At 38.9% G+C, this 19,924-nt stretch overlaps 3 protein-coding genes across 6 annotated transcripts in view; 2 read left to right on the forward strand and 1 right to left on the reverse strand.

Annotated features, from left to right (window-relative positions):
• LOC126781207 (long-chain-fatty-acid--CoA ligase 4) overlaps positions 1-2,047 on the forward strand; it is a 53,679-nt gene extending 51,632 nt beyond the window's left edge. For all 3 annotated transcript variants that reach the window (XM_050506072.1, XM_050506071.1, XM_050506073.1), the window contains one exon: positions 185-2,047. In XM_050506072.1, the coding sequence (XP_050362029.1) occupies positions 185-615 (431 nt within the window). In that variant the 3' untranslated portion in view covers positions 616-2,047. The remainder of the gene's footprint in view (positions 1-184) is intronic.
• Positions 2,048-2,234: 187 nt separating this feature from the next.
• Positions 2,235-9,111, reverse strand: LOC126781201 (transcription elongation factor SPT5). The gene is made up of 7 exons (XM_050506058.1): positions 8,782-9,111; positions 8,629-8,707; positions 7,294-7,425; positions 4,896-6,931; positions 4,336-4,798; positions 4,023-4,190; positions 2,235-3,890 (listed from the first exon to the last, which is right to left on the reverse strand). Exons 1-7 carry the CDS (start codon positions 8,991-8,993, stop codon positions 3,756-3,758), a joined length of 3,225 nt encoding a protein of 1,074 aa, XP_050362015.1. The 5' UTR covers positions 8,994-9,111; the 3' UTR covers positions 2,235-3,755.
• A 279-nt stretch (positions 9,112-9,390) lies between these two features.
• Positions 9,391-19,817, forward strand: LOC126781228 (cytoplasmic protein NCK1). 2 transcript variants are annotated; one of them, XM_050506116.1, is made up of 7 exons: positions 9,391-9,863; positions 12,653-12,846; positions 13,178-13,435; positions 13,512-13,599; positions 13,682-13,890; positions 14,047-14,179; positions 14,506-19,817. In XM_050506116.1, the coding sequence occupies exons 1-7, from the start codon at positions 9,759-9,761 to the stop codon at positions 14,716-14,718; spliced, it is 1,200 nt and encodes a 399-aa protein (XP_050362073.1). In that variant the 5' UTR covers positions 9,391-9,758; the 3' UTR covers positions 14,719-19,817. The 2 variants fall into 2 exon arrangements, with proteins under 2 accessions (XP_050362073.1, XP_050362074.1); XM_050506117.1 differs by having other exon boundaries at positions 13,700-13,890.
• The last annotated feature ends 107 nt before the right edge of the window (positions 19,818-19,924 follow it).

Below are 19,924 nucleotides of genomic sequence, written 5' to 3' on the forward strand. Positions count from 1 at the left end.
GTTTTGATTCGGTTATGAGGCTCAAGGGACGTAGCATCTTTAATCTCGCAATGACTGTGTAAGGAATGTCTTTGCAGGATCGGCGTCCTGCATCCCTGATGTAAAACCAAATTAAATAATAGATACAATAATGTAATACCTACTTAAAGTGACAGTAACGACACCGGTGTCTCGATATCGGCAGATCGCAAGAAGGACCTGGTGAAGCTGCAGGCGGGCGAGTACGTGTCGCTGGGCAAGGTGGAGGCGGAGCTGAAGACGTGCCCCATCGTGGAGAACATCTGCGTGTACGGCGACAGCTCGAAGACGTACACGGTGGCGCTGCTGGTGCCCAACCCGCGCCACCTGGGCGAGCTGGCGGCGCGCGCCGGGCTGCCCGCGCTGCCCTTCGCGCAGCTGTGCCGCGCGCCCGCCGCCGAGCAGGCCGTGCTGCGCGAGCTGGCCGACCACGCGCGCAAGTGCGGCCTCGAGAAGTTCGAGGTGCCGGCCGCCGTCAAGCTGTGCGCCGAGGTGTGGTCGCCCGACATGGGGCTCGTCACGGCCGCCTTCAAGATCAAGCGGAAAGACATCCAGGAGCGCTACAAGGAGGACATCAAGCGCATGTACGCGTCGTGAGCGCCCCCCGCGTACCTCTCGACGAACGATCGTTTGCATGATTTATTTTCGGTGATTTTTTCGTAAGTTTTGTTTCGTCCGAGTCCTTCGAGATTGGGAGGTGTCCTTGTATGATTATTTGTATATCGAGCACATCACATGTAACTAGGAGATTGTATAGAGAAATTATTGTATTGCCAAATTCGTATCGGAGATTGTAGACTAGCAGAACTTATTTCAATCGTCGATCGTTATGATTTATAAATTAGAAGCGAACCTACGCTTTCGATTCGTTTAGTTTCTACGTGTTAAATTTCGATAAGTCTGTACATATTTATTTATGATTAATGAAATTGTAGTTTGTATATTCGTGTAAATTTTATCGCGACGTCGCGACTGATTAATGATATTTGTTGCTTCTCGTCGAAATCTATAAAAAAAATATATGAATAGCATAGATAATTATAAATTTTATAGATCTGATGTCGATTGGATGTACACAAGTGAGACTAGATTTTTATGAGGCACACCGTTGCGCGGTTTGCGGATCGTCTCCATGCTACGGCTGGATGGCCTTGCCATGTGTTGGCGTCTGACCGCGCGACGCGTCTTGCTACGTCTCGTATGTACAGTTAGTTACGGCAGCGTTCGCGCACAGAACATGTCCACAGACAATAGTTCCGTGACTCATTTGTATAAATAAACTTTTGACCTTGTTAGGCTAAGTTATCGTTTTAGTACTTAGGGGGAGGGGCATACGCAACTGTTGTAATAATTCCGTAATAATGCTTTTATTTAATATAATTTCGTCTGTGGCGAATCATCAGCATAATCAACCAAGTGGTTTTAGTTTGTAAGCGAGGGATCGCTTGTAGCTATTTGTATAAATATTACGAAGGGTCTATGTTCGAATTGTGTAAAATTGTTGATTATTATTATTTTTCCGTGTAACTGTGGTTAGTAGGGACTGCGCGTTATCTTTAAAAAAATCTTTCTTAAAATTAATTAATACTAATCATGTCTTGGAAATCGCAGTCGTAACCGATATTGAGGAGCATTTTGTTTAACGCTTGTCGCATTTGCCAGGCATTTATACCTTATAATGATAATCCGTTAAATATACTGACTGTATAAAATATTATTAATCAAAGGATACTCTACTGCTGCCTTTAGACTTTCTTGTTTAAAGATAGCAATCGAGTCAAGTTTTACTGTAAACAATATTATTGTATTGAAGATATAAATTTCATTGATATATTTCGCGTGGTATATCTATGTGAGTTACCGTAATCGGTAGCGTCATATTTTTCGATGTAATCGTTTTGAATAAATAAAATTGGATGTTTCATAATGTAAGTAGAAGTCATTTGCTCAGTTCATGTTTACGTTTGAAATTCATTAAAATTTCAATAACATTTTTGTATTATTTATTCAATAAATGTTTATAAAATCATTTATTTTGTTTAATTTATTCTGTGTGTATTTCTATACAATATTCCGAATTAATAAAAAACTATAATAAATTAATTGAACAAAATTATTTTAAATTATCTTTTAATAGTATAAAAATTTAACCAAAAATTGGACATATGTCTTAATGTTATAAAAATATTTAAAATTAAACAAAAAAAACAATCTAGCTAGCTGCATATTGTTTATTTCAGTAAACAACAATAGTGATATTCAATCGAATTATGAGCGTAAATCAAACAAATAAAACAATATATGAATCTTCATACTATTAAGGCATCACCGGTCTGTTCAAATATATGTATAGTAAACTTTATTCTTGTATTTCGTTATTTGCCTTGTAACCAATGAATAAGTCGGAACCCTTGGACCAAAAGCGATATGTATCTATGGGGTAATAACAATTTTTAATACCTATTTGATATACTTATGATTATTTTTAATATAGGCAACATTAAATTATTGGTATCTTTATAAGTCGAGAGAAAAATTAAGAGACCTCCTGTCCTGACGTCAGGATGTCTAGCCACTTCCCTCCTGGTATTATCCCAGTCATATATCGGTTTAAGTCCAGGAGATCTACGGCTTAATTATAACTATAATTTGAGTTAAAAAATGTCAATCATACTAATGACACATGTTATGTAAGTCCAAACCTTGAGTAACAATATTATGAGTAGCTAGCGGATAACAATGGTTTTTATATATGGTTCAATCCAAGATGACGCCCCACTCTTTTTCCCAATCGCTACAGTGCAAGTGAGTAATGTAAGCTGCTAGTGTGAATTATATTGCTATGCATACGTACCTACGCACCAATACGGCGTAAGTCTACACACACACTAAGTGAAATAACGAAGAGATTCATAATAAACTGAAATATGCTCTACTACATATCACCGAATTCGAAGCTATTATTTATTGCATGTGCAATATTTTGTATTTTTCTTTTCTAATAAAATATATTTTTAAATAAGTATTTTATTTTAAACCTTACGAGAGCGCTCTGCACAGGATAAATTTATTATGATGATGGATACTGGCATGCACTTTTCATCATTAAATATGAAAATATTGTATTATAACAGGAAAGAATGTACCTAATATGGAACATAAAAACACCGGTTATTTTTTCTGCACAATTGTTATTTGTGTCTTTATACATAGAATCAATTAATTAAAATTTCAAAGCTTGTTCATATTAACTTTTAAAGATAATACTTTCCGTTTTTCTGGACGTTTAAAAAATAATATAAAGATAAAAACCTAAGTAGAGTAACTTTTCCCGATGACTCAAGATCAGCGGCAACGTAAATTAAACTAGCCGCGTAAACCGAGCCACGACGGAGCCGTGGTCCACTTGGGACTTATGTTCGGGCTGGACTCTCGGAAATAGTTGGGCGCGTCTTCGTGGATTGAACTAACTAATATTTTTGTTATTGATTTTTGATTGTCTTTTAATAATCGTGGAAAATTGGTGGTGTTGGATTCTATGGTGAAAATATATAAACAGCAATACAACCCACATAATTTAAACATACTTGAGTATTTTATTTTATGCGGATAAAGTGTATTTGAAAATGAAAATGGTTCATAAGCTCCAGAATACGAGGTTCAACAATGAATATATTACGATTATACATTTTAAATATCATGTCTTCGTTATCCTCGCGTTCTCGATAGGTGCGGGCCTAAGTGGAGGCCATCTTGCAGAGGTGTCGCAGCTGCATGATCTTGATGTCGTCGGTACCAAACTTCACCACCCCCTCCTGGTTCTCGATGGAGATGAGCTGACCCACCGCCTCGCGGTCCTCGCCCGCTATCACCTAAATACAGAAGATTAAATTCGTATCTCGAAGCGACGACGTTCATACGTCAACGTACAAGTTTATACGTTTCGATAAAAGTTCGGGAACAAATCTTCCAAAAGACACATCTAAGGATGGCGGCTCGGTCACCTTGACGCGGTCCCCGCTGTGCGGCACGACGGGCTCCAGCAGGTGCGAGGGCAGGTTGAGCACGCGGTCCTCGTGCGGCAGGAACACGGCGCACGTGGCGCCCGACACGCCGCGCAGCGCGCCCGTCTGCCCGCGCAGCGCCGCCTCCGCGCCGCCGCGCACGCGCACCTGGCGCCCGGGCGAAACGTTACTCTCTTGGGAACTACTTTGTTGCTACGTGTTGTTACATTTATTTTATTGTTATATTCTTTTTGATAATAAAGAGTATTTTAAAAACGTAGAACTTAAGCGAGACGGCGGAGCAGGAGGTCACCTCGAGGTCGGGCGTGTGCCAGTCCGCGTCCTCGTCCGGGTAGGGCGAGCTGGGCGAGTAGCCGGCGGGGCTCGGCGTGCCGAGGTAGCCGGCCGCGTAGGCGCCGGGGCTCGGGCTCGGCCGGTACGGGCTGTAGGTGTGGTCCGAGCCGTACATCGTGCCCGGCGTCTGCGGCGTGAAGGGGCCCTGCGAGTAGGCGGAGTCGTAGGCGGGCGGCGGCGAGTTGGGCAGGTTGAGCGCCAGCGCCAGGTCCAGGTCGGGGCGCGGCGTGTGCGCGGCGGCGTCCCACGCGGGGTGCGCGGGCGTGCGCGCGCCGTCGTGCGCCGGCGTGCTGGAGCCGTAGTGCGGCGTGCGGCTGCCCGCCTCGTACACCGGCGTGGCCGCGCCCTGCAGCGGCGTCTTCAGCCCCGCCTCGCGGTACGTCGGCGTGTGCGCGCCCGCCCGCATCGGCGTGCGCCCGTAGCTGAAACGTGACACGGACGTGAAGGTGAACGATCGATCGAGAGACGTGCAACGCATAGAAACGTTCGCACCGACTCGAGATCAGACCCGAGACCGACCTGGATACTCCTCCGCGAGGGGCGCCGGTGGGCCCGCCGGCCGCGGCGATGTGTCCGCGGTCCACGGAGATGGTCTGGCAGACGGCGTGCATCTCGACGCGCGCCGTGTTGCCCATGGCGTCGCGCACGATGCCCACGTTGCCCTTGTAGGGCCCGCCCGTGATCTTGATGGTCTGCCCGATGAGCTCGCGGTCGCGCGCGAGCGGCCCGCGCCCCCCGCGCCCGCGCCCGCGCCCCCCGCCGCCCCGCGCCGACGGGTGCATGGGCGACTGGATGCGCGGCGACATGAAGCCGAGCGCCAGCCCGTTGGCGTTGGCGTTGTTCTTGGCGCCGCCCGCCAGCTGCAGGTGGCGCGTCTTGCACACGAAGATGCCGCCGTTGTCGAGGTACATCCGCGACTGCAGGAAGGCGAAGTTCCGGTACAGATGCTTGATCTCGCCCTCGCGGCCTGCGTGAGGGCCGTCTATCACTTTGACGATGTCCTTCTTCTGGATGGAGTTATGCTCGGAGTCGAGCGCTATCGTGAAGCGAACCTCGCGACGTTTCTGAAGCGCCTGAGGTTTGCACTCGATGACTTTTCCCTGCATGCCGAGGACGTGAAAGTTCTCCTTCTCGAGGCGAACGATGACGCCAACGGTTTGAGCGTCGAGGAGAACCATGTCTCCCCACTGGAACTGCCCGAGGGAATCTACGCCGGTGGCCATGTCCGAACACAACTGCAGATCTCGCGGGAGAACCTCGAGCTCGTGCATCGTTAGATCGGACACGAGGACAACTCTATGCGGTTCGACTCTCACTATTAAACCGGTGTCACCTTCGTATCTACCGGTCAATACTTTTACGTGATCTCCTTGTTTGAAATACTTCCTCAGTTCATTAGGCTTAAATACGAGTGGATCTTTTAAAGCATCGTGCTTTGGCATAACTGTTATCATAGAACCATCAATAGCTATGATTCTTGCTTGTAGGTTGGCCAAATCGCCAGTACATACTTCAACATTATCACCCATAGAGAACGAATGCAAACTTGTTGGATCGTCTTTGGCGGGAGCTGCGAGCTCAATATCGATTCCTTCGGGTTGTTCCTCAAACCTTTCTAATTCTGTAAGTGTAGGCTTAACACCTTCTGCTAATATAGCAGACATTGTAAAGTTTTTATAAAGAAAACCTTTCCTTGAATATCTGTTACCTTCAAATATCAAGAAGTCACCATCCGAAGTAACTTCACCTCCAATGGCACGGATAGCCTCAGGGTCGAAAGGTTTGGCAGCAGGCCGGCGCTTCTTCTTCCGTTTAGCAGCCTCACTCTCGCTTTGCACAGTTCTTAAAGCTCCTCTCAGTCTTGTGTAATCTATTCTAGGTAACAATTTCAAATGTACTTGATTTTGGGCCAAATCAACATAGTCTACTTGAGCAATATCATCCTTATAGAGACCTCTTTTTAGCCGAACCCACTGTTTTGGTTTCAAACCCGACTGCTCTTTGACTACCCGCAAAACATCCGTCATTTCCTTAATCGGTACCATTTCCTGCTTCCAGATACCCATTCTCAAGTTTCCGACGTTTTCTATTATAGCTTTTACATGTGTTTGTTTGTACGCTTCTATATAAATGTAACCTTTTACACCTTCAGGTGCCACTACGGATTTTATCTGGAAAGGTTCTTCAGAGTTCTGGTAAGTTATAAACTTCCTCATTAATAATAGTACAGTTGCTTTCTCTTCGCCTATTCTGCATTTAACCATCCATAAGTTAGGATCCTTGATTCCTGGCAGGAGTGTCTGCTGTGTGATCTCATCTGACATTTCTTCTCCTCCTTCGCCAAAATGTCTAAGGGCAGCCGACTCATCAGCATATTTGTTTCTTAAATATTCTTCAATTTCTTCTTCTTTCTGAGAGTCCCATAAATTTGTTCCTCTGCGTCGACCTTCAATTTCTCGAGCTGTTGGTCCAATTTCATCAACTTCATTACCAACAATGCCCATTTCTTGCGCTCCTTCTTCCCACTCATCATCTTCATCAACTTCATCATCAACCTATGAAGAGGAAAAAATTTAAATAAGGAAAATTGATCATACTACTCTAATAACTGCTATGAGCAAAGATTCATGGAACATGAAATTTTTAAATATGTGTAATATAAATAAATGAAATCGTATATATAATGAATATATACGTTTTCATTTATTTATATATATTTAAAATTACAAATATAAATGTCTTTTTACTATAATATTTTTTCTATGACAAATATAACTAAAAACTATAACAAAGTTATTGCAGTTACTCACTATTGAGATTGGCTTGTTATAATCTACTGTTTTGTAATACATCTATGTAGTTATACACTCAAAGATTTGGCTAAGATACATATAAGTATGAGTTAAATTAAACTAACCTCAGCTTCGTCAATAATAAAACCTCCATAGCGACTATCCTTTTTCCTTTTCTTTCTGCGTCTTTCTTCTTCTTCATCCTCATCATATTCTTCCGAGTCTACTAGATCATCTCCTTCAGGTTCTTGTTCATCCTACGGGAAATAAAACATTAAAATGTAAATAATCGTATAATAAAATGGATTTATACTGATCTTCTATTGCCACCTGATGGTAAGTGGTCACCAATGCCCATAGACATTGGCGTTGTAAGAAATGTTAACCATCGCTTACATCAGCAAGGCGGCACCTACCTTGGGAACTAAGCTGTTATGTCCCTTGTCCCTGTAATTACACAGGCTCACTCACCCTTCAAACCAGAACACAACAATTCCAAGTACTGCTGTTTTGCGGTAGAATATCTAATGAGTAGGTGGTACCTACCCGGACAAGCTTGCACAGAGCTCTGTCACCAGTAAGCTATGGTTGTAAAGTTAACCCGACCATCAAAAATTGGTTTTGTAAAGTGATGATTGTGGGACAGATGATTGAATTTGTCAAACAATAGAGTACTACCACAAATCCCTTCTCATCCAGAACTTTTTTTAGAAGGAGTACCTTGTAATCCGACAAATTGCATATACTATGAAAATGCTTAGATCAAATTTATATATACTGTACAATACATAGATAGTATATAATATAGGACTTAAAATAAATTTAACATCATTAATGCTTTATCACATGCAAGAAAATTATAAATAAACATAATGATATCAATCAATTACATACAATGTGTGTAAGTATTTTCAAGGCACATATTTATTGTGTCACAAATAAGTCACAACATGTTATATATATATTGAGAGATTTTCTATAAAAAATGTTCTTTATATGCACATTTATAGCCATGACAGATACAAAGGGACTATGGTCATTTGTATATAAATAATAGACAAGTAGTAAATATATAGTGTAATATAATAAACAAAGTAAAGATAATAATTTGAGTTATATTTTCCTGTTTATTTGTCCATCATTGCATGTGTCATGTGAAAACCATACATAATAACTCCTTATCAAGATGCTAGTAATATAGAAAAGATTGTTAAAACACTAGGGGTCCCAAGTTAAGTAAACATTAACAAAACTACTGTTTGTTGTTAAATTTATCATAATATGAAGTTAAACTAATCTTAGTTTTGATCAAATTTCTGGTAATAAAAGTAGGTCATCACTATCAATACAATAAATTTCTTGTATGTATTATTGTAACAATGTCAAGTCATTGGAAATCGATACAATTATGTATTCTAGGTAATTTAATTAATACAATGAACAATCAATTTAACAAATACCTCAACTTCTTCATCACCAGATGCCTCTTTAGCTTCATCGTCTCTGTTATTACTGCCATCAGATCCAGCTGAACGGCTCCTGTTACAATGCACGTAATCAACTTAACGACATCTAGTGTTCGATGACTTTTAGATTTTTGGTATTATAATTACCTGGAACGAGAGCGTGACCGTGATCGCGATCTTGAACGTGACCTCGAAGGTGATTTTGAGGGACTTCGGCTACCAGACTGCGAACGGGATCGCGAACGAGAGCCCGACTTAGCCGACCGATTTGAAGCAGCACTTCTTCGTGACCTATTCGACACTACACTGCCTGCATCTGAACCACTTCCCGAAAAATTACTTCCTTCTGAATCAGACATTGTCACTACAGCATTTAATTATCATAAGTTAGGTAACATTTATGAAGAAAATAGCTTTTTTCAGCGAAATTTGACGAATATGTCGATGTTCAATACTAGCAAACGTGACAGTCAAAGACAAAATTAAATATGGCAGACAAATACAAAGTTTGTATTACCTGGATATAGCAAAACAAGTGTCAATGTAGAAAAAAACAGTTGATTAATGATTTGATTAATTATATTACTTCAAAGGTTACATTGTAATATTTCTCAAAATATTTTTAATACATTAAATAGTAAAATATTAATTTCTATAAGATATTTCAATCACTCTAATCTCATTTTGTCTATGTCATAGACGACCAATAAAAATATAGGTATCCTTTCTTTTGTCTATTGATTCGTCGCTGCCCCACCGACTGATGTGAAAATTTTCTTAAACATTACAAATGTGATAATATTGTGTGAATATTACATAGAAACCGAAGAATACAGGATCAACATAATATTAATAAGTACCTTTCTTTTAAGATAGCTTTAAGAAAGTAAGAGTAATGCAATCGTAGTATTCATCTCTTGCTGATCGTCAAATAGCTTTCGATCGTATTTTCGCACGTCCTATTACAAACAATTACAAGTTTTTGCAGCGAGTTAGCTGTTCCCAATATTGGAAATAGTGTAAGAAGTGTAAAAGTGTAGTGGTGCATCGTGGTGCAGTGCAGTGGTGTCGGTCGAAATGTATCAGTGAGGACGGCGAGTGCCGAGCGAGGGTTCCCGGGTGTCATGTTGGAGACGCGGTCGGTGCGTACCGCTGACTCGGTGTGGGCGAACAAGCCGCTGCCGGCGCCTCACGCCATGGCCAACTCCAGGCACGGGAAAAACACCCAGGTAAAATTTATTATAGGTACATCTGTTAAACAATAAATCTCTTGCACTAAGATATAAACTCAAAAACAATAGTCATTTCAGAGTAATATTCAAAAAATGAGCACACTATACCTTTTTAAACATTAATGATTATGAATACCTAAATGATACTAAGATTACTATTACTTAATCAAAAACATATTCAAATATTAGTATAATAAACAAATGAATATTTTTTCAACAATTAAATATATCTATATAATTTTATGTAATACAAAATGTAAAAAAATATTTCAACACTATCATAATGTTCAATGGCATGTGTTGTAAATTGTAATTACACAATTTATGCTAATGTTAATGAATGTTGGTACTTCCTTTGCTCTCTCTTAACTGTTTTGTTCTAACCTTCCTAACTTCCTACCTTATATGTGTAGGAGTGTGAAGGTATTGTACAGTATATTTGTAAAAAAGATAGTTAAGGTCAAAATATGTCATTAAAAATGCTGAAGGTTTTCAAAAGTTAAATTACGAATTTACTATATAAACAAAATAATAAACTATGCATGTAACAGAGTAACTAAGTTATAAGGTTTGCAATCATTGTCGGCTTCTATCTAAATTAATTGTTATTAAAAATTGACTCTAATTAATAACTACTATTACAATACACAAGCTTTTTCAATTTTATATTTTATAATTATGGATAAAATCATACTGAGACAATATTAAATCTATTATTAACTCACTTAATGTGGTTAATATATGTGCATTGAAAATTATTACATCTTTTAGAATCTGTCTTTTTATTATTGCTCACATTTCATGTTAAAAGAATAAGTGAATTTTAATCACATACTAAAAATTAGAAGAAAAATAGATTATTTACACAATTTTTTTTATAATAGTTGAATGAATAAACCCCTTTTGATATGAAGTATTGTAATATTTATTAATATGAATCACAGCTGAAATATTTTTTTAATCAATTTAATCTCATGTCAGTCACATTTACTGTTGTAGATATCCTCTGCAGCCTGCAGGCTAATACCTAAATATAATTTACTTATCGTGGAATTAAAAAATACAAATGTTAAAATTACACTTTGCATCGTATAACAGTTTCAATGAACACCAAATCTAATGTAAAAACTTTATGTTTATGATCAAGACATCCAAATATATAATAAAGAACACATATAATCAGTCTACAGACTGACACAACAGTGTTTTTTAACCGACTTCAAAAATTGAGATTAACAATTTGTCTGTATATATATATTGTTATAAATCTTTGGACATGACTTCCTTTTGTACTAATCTATTTTAATAATTCTATTCACTTTTCTTTAAATTCAGTAAAACTGTAAAATTCAATAGGTTTTGGACTCCAAAGATATTGGGAACTCCTCCAAAATTAAATGGAAAATGTTTTATAACAACATTAAAAACATTACAATGATAGGTTTATAACAATCTCAAAATGACCTACTCATTTTAAAATAATATTAGAAAGCTAGAACTATATTTAAATTAATGAAACAAAGCTTTTAAGCAATTCGAATCCCATTAGAGATTCGACCCAGGTCACCTAGTACATTGACAAAGTCTATGTTCAGTCTTTGAACAAAATATTAAGAAAATAATAAAAATAAATATTGAACCACGTCAGTATCAGGAGTGTTGAAATATGTAGAAATAAGGCAATATATGAGGCAATATATGATTTATATTGCACGTGGCACGGTTTTGATACAAAGAGGTTTGGTAACCCGAACCTCTTAAATAAGTTTTACAAAGTGGATGACGTAGGTAACCCTCCGTTAGTATAATTTTCTATATAATAAAAAGGAATATATTTAATCGTTTAAAACTGACAGGCGTCGGTAAGCGACCGGCGCCTTTTTTTTTTTTTTTCTTTTTTTTTTTTTTTCGAGTAGGAAATGCATTTACGCCTGCCGCCCGGACACGACCGGGACGGGTATGTGGGACTCACGGGGCAGAAGGCCATCGTCCTACCCACTAAAACCTCCTCGTTTCCTTCTCACCGCATGGTGGCGGGGTTACGGGAACGCGTTAGCACACCTTTTTTATTGAGGTTTTCTCCTCTCGACCCGGCCGGTGAAGGCAAGGCCCTCGGTCCCACCACAGGCTGGCGCCTGGATGGGGAAACTTGAGAAGGCGGTGACCGAAGTCTGTCCGCCCAGCATCGACACCGAAACTGGACGAACTCGCCTCTCCCTCCTCCTCTACTCCTCTACTCCTGTCTCCGGCAGCCCGAACGGACTCCGGAGACCAACTCCTCCTCTCTCTCCGGCGGCCCAAAAGGACCCCGGAGTCCTCCTACTTGCCACGAAGCCGCTCGCTGGTCCACTCTGCGCAACAGAGAAGTCCCAGGAGCGGCCCGCGACACTTCTGCCGCGTCAGTCTCAGCCGCGATCGACAAGCATTCCGGAAAAACATCGGATTGATGGTCGACCCCGTTGCCCAGGGTGCACCACGTGGAGGTGACTGACATGCACCCCAAGCGACCGGCGCCTGCTCAACGATCAAAAAGGACCCGATCATCGTATTGCTGCCATCTCTCAAACCGCACAGATAATAAACGTTGAAACAATGAATGCCAATTCGATAACCGTAATTTATTTTATAAACTGGTTAGGTTAGGTGAAATAAATACAATATTTTAATAAAATTTAAATATTGAAAAATGAAAATTTTTAGGGTTACACAACAACATTGAAAACTCTTTGATCTTTTGTTGACAATATGACGTATTCGTGAAACAAAATATATTTTTTCATCTTCAGGACGACGTGTGCTACGTAGTGGCGAAGTACGATTATGCAGCCCAAGGAGCTCAGGAGCTGGACCTGCGGAAGAACGAGCGTTATCTTCTTCTCGATGATTCCAAGCACTGGTGGCGCGTGCAGAACGCTCGCAGCCAGTCCGGCTATGTGCCCAGCAACTATGTAAAGAAAGAGAAACCTTCGCTTTTCGACAGGTAAGCTAATTCTTAGTGAATATGTATAATGATCGGTTATCTTTCTTTAATAGCAACGCTAGAGTGTAGATATAATGATATTAACGTAGGATAAAGAGTGCTCGAAACGAGTTACGTAACTACTTAGATGCCCTTCAATGTAGCCATATTTATTGGCTTATAGACCTTATAGGCCTCTCATCTGCTTCGGTTTATTTAGTAAATCTTCTAATTATTGAAAAACGGCACATTACATTTACGACTGCAGTCTACGACAGAGATCATACTATACACGTCAATAGCTGGACATACTGAACATCGATATTAACAGAGGTAATGTGCAACGTTTCAGTATCAAGAAGAAGGTGAAGAAGGGCTCGGGCTCGAAGACGCTGCCGTCCAACAGCTCGCCCGTGCGCGGCGCGGGGCCCGAGTCGCCGGGCGCGCGGCGCGCCGAGCCGGCCGACGCGCTGGGCACGGCCGTCGTCAAGTACAACTACCAGGCGCAGCAGCCCGACGAGCTGTCGCTCACCAAGGGCACGCGCATCCTCATCCTCGAGAAGAGCAACGACGGCTGGTGGCGGGGGCAGTACCAGGGACACGCGGGATGGTGCGCCGCCCCTCTCCTTGTATTCCGCCCGCTGTCATTTATTCGGCGACGAGTAACTCACTGTCGATTTGTTTAGGTTTCCGTCGAACTACACGAGCGAGGAGGGCGACAACGAGGACACCGTGCACACGTACGCCATGGCGGAGAACGTTTTGGATATTGTTGTAAGTAATCAAATTCTAAGAATCGCATAGAACCCTGAAATTGATCGAACTGTATAAGGTGATTAATGTTTTCAATTGTCAGCATGCACCGTCATTCCAGGTCGCACTGTACTCGTTCACGTCGAACAACGAGCAGGAGCTGTCGTTCGAGAAGGGCGACCGCCTGGAGATCATCGAGCGACCGCCGTCCGACCCCGAGTGGTACCGAGCGAGGGATAACCGCGGACAGATCGGCCTCGTGCCCCGCAACTACCTGCAGGAGCTCGCCGACTACCTAACGCAGCCCTACAGGTCGACACCTCCACCTCCTAATAATCGCTTACTCACTTTTTTTAAATACATACAGTATTTAGAATGGCAATTAAAAATAAATAATAACTATTTGGTATATCGATGGATAGCATTAGCTAGTGACGTAGTAAGCTAACGGTGTGTGTGTGCGTGCAGCGAGGCGGGCGAGGGCGGCGGCGCGGCGGGGCGCGCGTGGTACTACGGCGCCATCACGCGCACGCACTGCGACGCGCTGCTCAACCAGCACGGCCACGACGGGGACTTCCTCATCCGGGACTCCGAGACCAATGTGAGCCCCCACTGCTGTAGCCTGCTCTGGAGCCGGCCACGTGCACAAGTGTCATACGTGTAGTAGCAGCCACCTGCGCAGGAAATATCCTGCTACTCCTGGGAATTTCTCGAATATACAATAACTTTTGATAGACTTGACCTGGGGCTTATATCCAGGATCTCGGTATCTGTAGCCGTATAACTAGGCACCAGACTAACGGAGTAGAACTTTATGTACATATATAAGAGCATCTTCGTTTATTTCTTCAATGCTCGACATATTGCAGTCATTAGCGCGATACGCAGGTGACTCGATTGAGTAACGTTTTTCGTTATCGGTTTCAGGTTGGAGATTTCTCCGTATCTCTGAAGGCGCCCGGTCGCAACAAGCACTTCCGAGTGCAAGTGGAGGGCAACCTGTACTGCATCGGACAGCGCAAGTTCAACACGCTGGAGCAGCTGGTGGCGCACTACCAGCGGGCGCCTATCTACACCAACAAGCAGGGAGAGAAGCTCTACCTCGTGCGCCCGCTGCCGCGCGCCGCGCAGAACTGCTGAGCGCCCCCCCCCCCCAACATATCGATTGCTAACTGACGGCCTCACTATATAACTATAGTAGCTGAAAACCTAAAGATACCTCAATATATCATAGGCTTTATCTTATCATCATTGACATGTCAAAATTAAGTAATCAATTTCAATTTATATTTATTCAAATTTGTAAATAAACTTCTGTAAGTAAAGTAAGTTTTGCTAAAAAAATCCGGTTAACCTGTTACGACACTTTAATTACGAAAGTTAGCAATCGATGTTCATACATTACTGTTTCTCAACAAGTTATATACAATTTTGTTTTGTATAAATTCCATTACTTAATTTTTTTTTTCTAATAACTAACAGTAAAAAAATGAGGCCTAAACATTTTAAGGCTTACCCTTTCATGTCTTGGTCAGTGAATTGCACTTAGTTAAAAAAAATTGGGTAATGACGTAATCGATGATGAAAACACCAAATCTCATCAATAAGTTTTCATCGTTGTAATTTTAGACGAAAAGTGCCGCATCGAACTCATATATTTTAACCTAACGGCAATTTGTAGGTATAGGGGGTAAGGAATATTGAACGGACTTATGCATCCTAATCAAGTAAACCAAATCTAATTGGGTTTAGGCAAATTAATTAGAGTAGACGTCGAACGCACACGTAGTGCCGTTTTGAAGCTTCAACTTCGAGTTACTTTATACCGACCGACACTCGCGTGAACTGTTAGACTGACTGTCTGTGAAGTGAGATGACTCAGAAACTAATTCTTTTGGAGCTAAATTCAATGCTATATATTATTATATGACAGTAATAAATTTATAATTTTGTTTTTATTTATGTAGCTATTGAATTGAAGTGCTGATAGTAAAATATTAAATTAAGATCAAAAATCTTAAATAAATATAGAATAGTTACACTTGCTTAAATTTAAATAAACACCTCAGACCTAAGAAGAACCGAATTTTTTAACATTACACTTTTATAAGAAGTTTCACTTCTTTCAATATAATTATGAGGTTGTTTAAAAATTGTAAAAATTTATTTTAAAATTAATATTTATGATAGATAGGTAATCTGAGCGAGAGTATCCATTCACAACAATTGTTCTAACAGTTTATGTGAAGCATCGTCAGATATTTTACATATAGAATGTTCTATAAACGGGGTGTATACATCCGGAGTCCCCGATAATTATATAATTATGTAGAATAATAAGGCGTTGATACAACGCCAAAATATTATAATTATTACAATAATAAACCAAAAACGGCTTCTTCATTCTCTATTATAAATAATACATAAGAGCGATTTCTATATCATATTATTTGATAAGTAATGTAGTGTAATTTTTAAATGTTTTTTTTTTTATATATAGATAAACTGTGTTTTATGTAATGTACTCATAGTTCCATAGTTAGCCTGCGTACACACTGAACAATTTATATTAAAATAACAAGCAAATTTACTCCAAGTGTGTACACAGATTTAGTGTAATCTATGATAAAGTATGTTCAATTGCGTTTCCTCCGGACTCATGTCGTTCTATTCTAACGTTTTATTTTAGAAAGGAACGAACGTTATAGTGATGTGATAAGTTCGAATAATTTGATTTCGAAGTCTATTGGAACTTAAAAAGTCGATTATCGTTGAATATACGTACGTAAAGACCGAATAACGATTACTCGAGTAACTTGGAACTTTAAATGAATAAATGAGTCTTAAATGACACCAATAATTATTATTAAATATAAGGTACACATTGTCATAATGTAAATAAATCGAATCAGTAATCGATTAATTCGGTCGTAAATTAATTCGCAATCGCGCATCACTAGAGCGGATCGCGTCAATTGTCAGGGAGACGCAATTGAGCCGGTTTGTCATACACGTGTTAGTGTAAGCTCAGGTAGTCGAGTGCTTCGTGCGGGCATGTGATATACACTCGTATGTAAAAAAATCTATATGCATATGCAAATTTGTGATGTTTGGCAAATAAGTTATTATAAGTCACTCGATGGGAATGTCGTTTTGATACGGGGATCTTTTTCTACGATGATTAATAGCAAATAGCATTTATAAACACGAATTTCATAATTTAGATACGATTCAAGAATAGAGAAATATTTTATCGACTTGCGTTTAATATGAGAACGGTAAAGTGTAAGCGCTCATTTCCATACGATATTGTCTATGATTTGTTCAAATTTAGCATCTGTATTAGACTTGTATCCGTTATAATATTCTGTCGTCACAAAAAAAACTCATTAATTTAAGAATGTAACGTACTTTAAATTCGTTTCTCGGCTTTTTTGAATGGTATGGTCTTAGAATGGAAGAATTTAATGTATTTACAACGAACTAGGATAATCCCAAATGAAAATGTGTCGCGCAAGTTTAAATTATACGAATGTTTTATTTTAGTAGGTTTTTTTTCTATTTTTTTATAAAAAAATAATTGCGTATATTTCGTTAACATATTATTTGTAATTGTTAATTAATAGAAATAATGGTTAGGAAAATCGATTTCTGTTCAAGTGAAATGGAAGGTTTATCAATTCTTATATTTGAACACGTATTGTTACAATATACATTTTCTCTTCGTACAAATATGAACTGTATTCAGTCGCAGTATTGACGAGAATTGTGCCCTATAATATGATCAATTATTTTAGAAGATTCTTCTTCGTGTTGATGATGAATCTTCTAAAATAATTCGTATTTAGTTATTCCTTGCACCTAACGTTTCGAGTTGGTTACAATTTGTAATATGATGTTAAATTGCTCATTATATCTTAGTATGGTAAGTTACTATTAAATGAGGATCAATTAGAGACACGAATTAATCAAATACTTTGTATGTATATTATCGTAAAATTTAAACTAGCGCGTCTGGATTGAATCTCGCGGTCCCGCGACGTGACTGTCGCTAGTCAACACGCCGACATCACAAACGCTTCCAACACCCCCCCCCCCTCACACACAACCACACTGCACACATAAACACACTCATGATGATATTCCTTGAAGAATGCCCTAATATGTTGATATACTAAACTGCTTATAACATCAGATGTATTGTTTCACTAAAATGTCGATGCCCTTTGTTATGGTGTTAGACTCTGAAATCGCGTCACCAGAAAAGGAACATCGAGAATTGGTGTCTTCGAATTTTTGTATTCATTGCAATTACATAAATGCCACCCTACATTATAATCACAGTTTCTGTGATCATTATATAATCAAAATATCCATTTGTCCTCAATAACTCGCGTTGATTTTTTTTATACTCTTATTTTAACAATGCAATACGACGGCATATTTTTTTTATCTGGAATGTACACAGATAAAATATTTGTAGCAGATTTAGTTATATTTTCTATCTGTAAAATAGAATCCCTGTAAGTGTTCATTATGTTTTATTATCTGTGAGGGAAGTTTATTTGCGTCAGCTTTTGTGTTGTTTTTTTTAAGACATTTATTTTCTTTTTAATTAATTTCTATATCGACTATGACCTTCAGTATTTTATTATTCTTTTTATAATGTTATTTTATAGTTTATTTTTTTAGGTTGTGTCGTTTTCATTATCTTTATAAAAGTCCCTATGTTACGTTTAAGCTGGGGAAATGTTCGATTTTTGTATAAAGTTGGAATGAATATAATGTGTATTCAAATTAAACAACTAGGAAATCGGACGCGTTCCCCATACGATAAGAATAAATCGGAAACTCTGATTATTTCGACAAAAAACATAAATTTACCAATAACCAATATATTTAGGTAGTTTTTCAAATTTTCCAAACGAATTTATCGGTTTGACTTTATCTCGTTGAAGATAAACCATACCGATATATAATTTTAAACCGTCTGATAAATTGCCTTTTACGATTCCAAGTGAATGTGATGTTCTCCGAGAGAACCAGTCCACTATTCCAACGACGCACCGCAAGAAAAAAAATTTCAAACGAAATGGGACAATTTATTTTTCTACAAATGTTTCTTTTCAAAGCTGTAACGAAAGCAGCAAATGTAGACATTTTGTATGCGAACGTAGCATTATGTTATCGTACACTGTACAATTTTATTATTTAAAGAAACTTGCATTTATTGAATTTCCATTTATATATATATATTTTTTTGTACATTTAGTTTTGGATAAAATCATTCTCAAGACGTCGAATTCACGACACGCTGATTTATAATGTGATACGTTTGGGGTATGACTTGGTTATTCAAATTGAACCGCATTCCTAAATACTTATAATATAGTATACATATATATAATAATTAATTGCTAGTCAGGATTCGACTACGAGACGGCATTACAAAGTCATATCTCAAACCGGAGGGATCGTAAGCTACTAGATCTTTTTGATATATTTATTACGTTTTATACTCAATATTGTAATTAGTTTTTAAATGCGAGACAACTCACGTAATTTAGAAATTTATTAGGAACAAATAGATGTATAGGTATGTCTTGAGCCGATGGTCACCATAGCCGCCATTGAACGCCGAACGCTCTTCCGGTACACGTTAATCGCTTATGAACATAAATAAGTCTTCCCATAGAAATGAAATTATAACAGAAAATAAACTTGCGGCGGCACAGGAAAAAAATTATGTATTATTGAGAATAATAATAAAAATATAGTGTAAATTTATTATTGTTTGAGTGTGTGGGTTTTGTGTAAAGATTATAAAAAATTAAGTACACAGATAAATCGCTAACTTTATTTTCTAACGCTTTATAAAGAAACATTGCCATATAAAAAGAAATTAATGCCGACTTACATTCCTACGCTTTTAATCTGTCTGTAATAGTTTAATTTGTAAGTGATCGTTCTGTGGTACCGTTCGTACCGACCACGCATACCAACAGTTTGAGACTAATATAAATATAACATGACTACTGCTTCGATAGTAAATCTAGGTTTAGATAATAGAGTGATTCGGTTTTTATTTTTATATTGCTCAACAAATTATATTTTTTATTTGTATGTAACCACGCGTTTGTATGTTTTCGTGTATAATTATCTGATGTAACGAGCATGTTATGATACCAATGTAAGTGCAGTGTATAATATTTAACATTATAATTTATTTATTAATTTGCCGACGGTGTTTTCTTTTTATCCTATCCATATTTAAACATGGGATAATTACTGGCTAATAAATAGCACACACATTTACCATTTAGGTACAGTTCTTGCAAATCAGGAA

Source organism: Nymphalis io, chromosome 3 (assembly GCF_905147045.1).
Source record: "Nymphalis io chromosome 3, ilAglIoxx1.1, whole genome shotgun sequence".
NCBI lineage: Eukaryota > Metazoa > Arthropoda > Insecta > Lepidoptera > Nymphalidae > Nymphalis > Nymphalis io.

Bases quoted from the DNA above. Each gene is read 5' to 3' on its own strand.
- LOC126781201 (XM_050506058.1), bottom strand. From the start codon at position 8,993: ATGTCTGATTCAGAAGGAAGTAATTTTTCGGGAAGTGGTTCAGATGCA. The intron at 8,708-8,781 runs GTAATTATAATA...GCATTGTAACAG, and splicing joins CGGTCACGCTCTCGTTCCAG to GAGCCGTTCAGCTGGATCTG. The intron at 4,191-4,335 runs GTGACCTCCTGC...CCCGGGCGCCAG, and splicing joins GGCACACGCCCGACCTCGAG to GTGCGCGTGCGCGGCGGCGC.
- LOC126781228 (XM_050506116.1), top strand. From the start codon at position 9,759: ATGTTGGAGACGCGGTCGGTGCGTACCGCTGACTCGGTGTGGGCGAAC. The intron at 9,864-12,652 runs GTAAAATTTATT...TTTCATCTTCAG, and splicing joins GGCACGGGAAAAACACCCAG to GACGACGTGTGCTACGTAGT. The intron at 14,180-14,505 runs GTGAGCCCCCAC...TATCGGTTTCAG, and splicing joins TCCGGGACTCCGAGACCAAT to GTTGGAGATTTCTCCGTATC.